At 35.2% G+C, this 7158-nt stretch overlaps 1 protein-coding gene across 1 annotated transcript; it reads right to left on the bottom strand.

Moving 5' to 3' along the window:
* Positions 1–564: 564 nt before the first annotated feature.
* LOC142525886 (uncharacterized) lies at positions 565–1158 on the bottom strand. Its single transcript, XM_075630173.1, has one exon. The coding sequence runs from the start codon at positions 1156–1158 to the stop codon at positions 565–567; it is 594 nt and encodes a 197-aa protein (XP_075486288.1).
* Positions 1159–7158: the final 6000 nt, after the last annotated feature.

Below are 7158 nucleotides of genomic sequence, written 5' to 3'. Positions count from 1 at the left end.
GGCCGGGTGTTGCAACACCAGTGGCAACACCAAAGGGATTGATCTGTAGTTTATAGATATCTTTGTGCACGGCAGAGAGGGCGGTGTGATCATCTCCTTCCATTAAGTTACATTCTTCATCTGTATCATCGTCACTCAAGGAGGCTGCCATATTTTTATTTCTGCGGAGGCGAAGCACACTCATTTGCATAATGCCCAAATCCAGAACATTCTCAACATTGGATTGAATCAAGTTTCATTGCTTCTGAGCGACCTGATGAATTGGTTTTGAATCTGGAATTTACTTGAGTCGGTGCTGTTGTTTTATTTATATCAAAAGGGATAGATTGTGGTCTTGGTGTTGATCCGGATTTCTTCTTCTCTCTCATTCTTTTCAGGTAGTCACCAAACTTCTTTGTGATCAAGGAGATTGATTCCTCACCAAGATCAGAATCCTTCGCCTCTTAAATTAGGCTAATCACTGAGTCATCAGTAGATTGTAAAGCAACAGCCTTTCCAGTATTTCTTTTCTGCAGGTCTAGATTCGTCTCAAAAGTTCTGAGAGAACTTATCAGGTCCTCCAGATTAAGTGTAGAGGTGTCCTTGGTTGGATTCATCAATAGCACATATTTTGATATTAAAGCGTTCAGGAAGGAATCTCAGTACCTTGCTAACCAATCTTTCGTTTGACATAGGATCACCGAGACTAAAGGCCTCATTTTCAATGTCACGCAATCTTCGATCATATTCCACAATAGTCTCGTTTTCCTCCATCCTTAAGTTCTCGAATTTTGAGGTTAACATTCTGAATTTGGTCCTGCGAACACTTTCTGACCCTTCACAGTGCTTTTGAAGAATGTCCCAAGCTTCCTTGGTAGAGATGCAGTTGGTTATAAGACTGAACATATTGATATCCACAGATGTGAAAATAGCATTGAGTGCCTTCGAATTTAAGTTCGAGATTTGGACTTCATCGTTGGACCAAGTACTTTCTGGTTTACTTATGCTATCACCATCATTATCAACAGTCCTCGGTGGAGACCATCCGTCTAAGACACGTTGCCAGGCCCTTTCTTCGATATATTTGATGAACATCCTCATCTTGACTTTCCAGAGAGCATAGTTTGACCCATCTAGAACTGGTGGTCTGAATGCGGCGCTTGATGCTAGTGAATCCATTAGGTTATTAGTATCGTTCCTGTACGAACAGCAGAATGTCAGAATCAATCACTTAGTGTATCAAGTGTTGGCTCTGATACAACCTGAAAGGATTTCTTCGCATAAACGTACAGAAAATGAACAGTTCAAAACTAGTTTGTCAGAATTCAGTGTTGTGTACGGTGTTGTCAACACAGCACACAACACGGCAGCGGAAATTAAATATTAAGGGCACAAAATAGAACATATAATAAATGAACACTTCGGTTAAATTATGCACAAGTACCAATACTTGTGCGATGCCTCATGGCGAGAAATTCACTAGAAAATATGTAAATCGTTCACACAAAAAATTAATACTAGTGAAATTTAACAAAACTAAATTCCCTGACAATCCAAGGAATTAAATTGCGTCAACAACTCAAAATAAACACCAGATACAAGCAACGTATTGTTCAGACACAAAACCGAAAAACACCCTTCGAACAAACACTCTGCGTCAGTGTTGTTCTTGGATGTAGGCAGCACTACTTGGTAACACAGTCATGTGTTTGATGTAGTCACTTCAGCTCCTTATGCAATTCTCCACGACTGAATTAACTTCAGCAAAGCTTCAGAGGCCGTCTGTTAATTTTCTCTCCTTATCGCGCACCTTTTTCAATCTTTGTCCCACTTTATATAGAGTAATTCTTTGACCTAGATCTCCAAGGATACTTCCACCTGTAAATAAGGTAACTAGAGTTTAATAGGAATCAAACTCTATTTTAAAGCAAATACCTTATATCTTATAGATAATTTTCCAACTTAAGTAGATAATTCCTAATAATAAGATTCACTATATCTAGGAAAACAAATCTATCAAATTTAGTCTAGAAGTGCAAAATCAAAAACTCAATCTTAATCAAATTAGGAATCGAATATTCCTTTCATTACTAAACTCTCAAAGTTTTCAAAACCTTCTATTCACTAGAAAAAAATACAAAATAACACAACGGTCAGCTTGACGTCTTGAGTTGGTAATGTAGTACAGATTGATACTTGAAGTTCTCATACATTCTTTAGGTGTGTGCTATGGGAGCAACTTCAAATATGAAAACTTTAAGTGTGCACGGAAATATTGAATGAATGCAAATTGAAAGATGCACGAGAGTACTGATTGTTTCATTTGATACCGAGTCTCCATATTTATAGTTGAAAAGATCGAACAGTCGGATTTGATTATCAACAATCATATGTACTGTTATCTGACAGAATCGACATGTCATTTTCAGTCATCGTACCTATCATTAAATTTTTATTTAATGTTTCTTTTGCTTTGGCGACTTTAAGCTTCTTCCTTGCTTTTCGAAAAAACTAACAGACTATGAACAAAATAGGCACCTTTCTATTATTCGGGAGTTTGTAGAATATTATGTAATGATTCTATAGTAGGTGTTGTTGAACGACTTTATTTGTAATATCCTTTATGGATTTTTTAAAATATGACCAATTACAGTGTGATTGGAGTTATAAGTTTTGAACACGTGTGCTGCATATAGGACTTTGATCTTGCCAAATTGACAAATGAGCTCTTGTAGCTATAGTTCAGAAATACTACAACTTGACTTCTTTGCGTGAATGGCTTGAACTCTTGGTGTTCTGTCTGAACGGCTTGAATTGATCCAGTGCACCGAAAAGAAGAAATTACAATAAAAGAGCGGCTGGATCTTGAAACAAATCGATATTGTTATTTGTTAATCGCCAAAACTTAGGGTAATAGAAATATTCTAAAAAATTTCTCCTTTTTGTTGATGATAGAACCAAGCACTACAAAAAAAAGGCCTACAAAAACCGTTGTCGTAGGTATTTTAAAACTGTTGTTAAAGCCCATGTGGTTAAAGGGTGCTCTCAAAGATAACGGTTTTATCCGTTGTTGTAGCTACAATTTGCGACGGTTTTTGATAGATATTTTAAAATTGTTGTTAAAGTCCATGTGGTTAAAGGGTGGGAACAAAGATAACGGTTTTATCCGTTGTTGTAGCTACAATTTGCGACGGTTTTTGAAAAATCGTCGCAAATAATATTAGCGACGGATTTATATAAAACTGTCGATAATTAGTGACGGATTATGCAAAATCATCGCTAATTAGCGACAGTTTAATAAACCGTCGCTAAAATTAGAAACGGTTGGTTCATGATTTTCGTCGCTAATTGTAGCAATGGTTAATTCATTATTTACGTCGCTAATATTTTCAGTAAAATAAAAATAATAATTTTAATAATTTAATAAATTTAAAAAAACTTACAATTTGAATAGGCTAACAATATTCATGATCTTAACTAACACTTAAAAATTTATCAGAAAATTAAAGCGAAAAAATTTATCCTAAATCGAAACTAAAATCGAGTAAGAAGAAAAATTTTAAGTGTTGTGAAGTGGTAAAATCGTGTAAAAGAGAAAAATTTTAAGTGTTGCGAAGTGGTGTGTGTTAAAATGGACCGAATGTGCGGATATTTATAGTCAATTTGCGACGGTGTTTGGTTGAACCGTCACTAACCAAAAACCGTCGAATTTTTAAAATTTCCAACGGTTTTGCTTGTAACAGTCGCTATATTTAGTGAAAGTTTTGTTAATTCCGTCGCTAAAATTAGCGACGGTTTCCCTTAAAACATGCGACGGTTTTACTTAAAACCGTCGCTATATATAACGAGAGATTATGTACCGTGGCCAAATGTAGCGACTGTTTAAACCAAAATCGTCGCTATTTTTAAATTAGCAACAGTTTATGTAGAACCCGAAAAAAATTAGATTTCGTATAAGCCATGCATAATTGCTATTATTTAAATTAAAAATGAGTTTTTATATATATATATATATGAATTATTTAATTCATTTTAAAATTTGTTAAGTCATGATTATTTATTTTAATCACATAGGTTTAGTTTTATCTTTTTTGATAAATACGCAAGGCCGTACTGGAGCTTGGAGAATTGAGATAAGATTAATAATAAGAAAACACTCCTAAATTTCATTTAAGCCTATGAATAATTTATTTTAATGATAAAGAATGTTTTTAAGATTTATTTAATTTAATTGGATTTAAGTTATTAGATAAGTTCTTTTATGTCCAATATTTAATTAAAGCTTAAATTAAAATGTGTAACCAATTGGGATAAATTAATCTAGGCCTAATATATTCAAGAAATTAAAACCTAACATTTTAATAATAAAATTGCATGCATGGCAAAAATATCATGAGTCTGGCGTAACGTAAAAATATCATGCCATGAGTAATTATAATACGTGCATAACTGAACTGAAAAGCATAAGTGAAATGTTTGCTCAATCGAGCCCTGTCATAAAATAACATGTCATGAATTTTTCTGCTGAGATTATGTTCTACGCTAGTGACCCCTGAACTGAACCGATTTGGATCGCCTGATCAGACTAAAACACGGTATACTGGGCGGTAGAGATCATCACAGCCCTTGGACTGGATATCCGTACCAATAAATGAACATGAACCGGTCAGTGACCACCGGGTGAAGTAATAATCCCATGATAATGAAGTGGCCACAAGCAATATCGCATATATCTCAAAAATTAACTTTTATATTTTTATGCACGTAATATAATTAAATAACATAATTAAATATCCTGTATTAATTTTACCGAATGGGTTGGATCGTTCCCAGGCTCGCTGCGACCTAATTTTAACATGAAAATATGCAAATGATTTAACTTGACCAAAATTTTGTAATTGAACCCAAAAACGAGACAATTACGCCCAACAACTTATTATTTAATCATGACTCCGTGCCAACCCGAACCATCATATAGTCATGATTAAAATACACATAAAATAATGAAATAATGCCCCTAAAATTTCAGTACTCGAAATGTTGGTGAATGGAGGCCAAAACATGAAACGCTCTTTCGAGAGTCACTTTGGCACATTGCTCTGTAAATTCTCGTACGACCTCTAAACTTAACCGAATCACGAACGGCCAAAAACATGACCTTCCTAACTTGATGAGGCACTGTCTAGTCCGAGGCTATAGGCTAAATGTCAACCAAGAACTCAACCGAGCCTCTGAACCGAAGCACAACTTGCTGTCACAAAAATACAGCAGCAGCGCTTGCGTTCCTTTGCGTTGTTTGCGAGGCTAATGGCCATTGGAGCTTGAACCACCGACCAGAGACTCTTCCCAATATCTTAAGGTGTGGCCTGAACCATGGATAAGGGCCCTAGGCCAGCCACAATCCAAGGAACAGCGTGGATCACCCGAAACTCCCACCCGAGAGGCAAACCTGCGCGCGTGGGGAAAATTGCTTTGTTTGCTGTCATGGACCTTTCCAGTGGCTATTTGATTGGCCATGGCATGATCTAGACATCAAGGGGTATGATATGAACCGTGGCTAAGGGCTAAAAAGCCAACCAAGATCCACACCAACAACATAAACTCGAAACTCACATGCAGAACAATGAAGGAAATCGAAGGGGCTGTACTTGTTTTATTTGAAAACCGATGCAACCATGGACCGAGCCTTGAAAGGCCGACTTGGTCTCATCTTAGAGATAATGAGGAGATGTTCTAACCATGGCTATAGCCCTTAGGGAAGCCAAGGTTAGAAACATCCCACTTGACAGCAAACAAGAAAAATAGAACACAAAGTGACACTAGGGATGAGTTGCTGTCAATTCTGAATTTCAGCATGCATAGGGCTTGAACAAATGGACCAACATGATCCTAATAAACCCTAGCACATGTCTAGGGGCTGCCTTGGGAGCCTGGACACGATCCAACCACCTGAAACACCAAAAACAAAGAACCCGGGAAGGCACACATGAACCAAAAAAATTCTGTACATAATTTTCGAAAATATCTCTCATGTATTTAGATTTTTTCTTGATAAATCATGAGTATGATGTTTTAAAAATACTAATATGGCTTGATTGAAGAGTGAAGGAAAATATAGACATTCCTTGGTTTGTTTTGAAAGAAAACAAAGAAAACAACGACGCGGCGCGAAGGAGACGGAGTTCTTCGCTTTCTTACTTTTCTCTCTTGTTTTTCCTTAGCTACCTCACGATTTTCTCTCTAATATGAGCTCTGAAATTTCGAAATAATGGAGAGGGAGAGAATGGCTAGGGATGAGGGGAAAGTTTGCAAGATAAAGGAAGGAAATAATCTTTTTATCTTGTAGTTTGTGAGATAAGGAAATAAGAATGATATCAAAAGATTTTGAGGGATAATTCTAAGATGCACTTGGTCGATATTTTACTCTAGGAGCAAGGGAGAAATTGCTTAAATAAATTATTTGTTGGTGATTTAAAAGTGGGGAAAATATCTACCTAGAAAAAGATTAAGGGAGGTTAACAAGGAATGAGTTGTCAAAATAATTTAAATCTTTTAAATGCAATGGCCGAAAATTTGATGCTCAAAAAGGGGTAAAATATTGCTTAATTATTATTTGTTGAAGATTAAATGGTGAAGGAATTATCTCTAAGGAAATGGTTAAGGAAAGAATTAAAGATGAAGAGTTGACAATTAATTAAATCCCTACAAGTGAAGTGGCCGAAAATTAAGATAAAGGGAGGGAAAATATTTCTTAAATATTGTATTTTAAATCCTTAGTGTTTTATCTGCCCATTAAATAATTTAGTGAATTAGAAAATTAATTATGGAATAATATTATCTTGCATGCATGGTTAAATATTTAAATTACCTAAATAATTCTTTAAATATCCTTTTACATTAAATTAACTTATTATCTATCTTAAATAAATTCTAGGAGTGATTACTTAATATTAAATTTTTATCTCAAACTCCAACTCCAGTCAGGCCTCACTTAATTAACTGAAAGGATATTAGTTAAACTACTGCATAAAAAAAATAATTAAATTTAAAGAAAAGAATTTTGATACTCATGCAATAACATCATTTTAATTTAAATACTAGAAATTATGCATGGCTTATACGTAGTCCGATTTACGGGTTCTACAACTCTTCCCCCCTTAAAAGAAATTTCGTCCTCGA

This window comes from Primulina tabacum, chromosome 15 (assembly GCF_025594145.1).
Source record: "Primulina tabacum isolate GXHZ01 chromosome 15, ASM2559414v2, whole genome shotgun sequence".
Lineage (NCBI taxonomy): Eukaryota > Viridiplantae > Streptophyta > Magnoliopsida > Lamiales > Gesneriaceae > Primulina > Primulina tabacum.
Note: the sequence above shows the minus strand (reverse complement) of the source record. Positions and strands in the feature narration are given on the sequence as shown.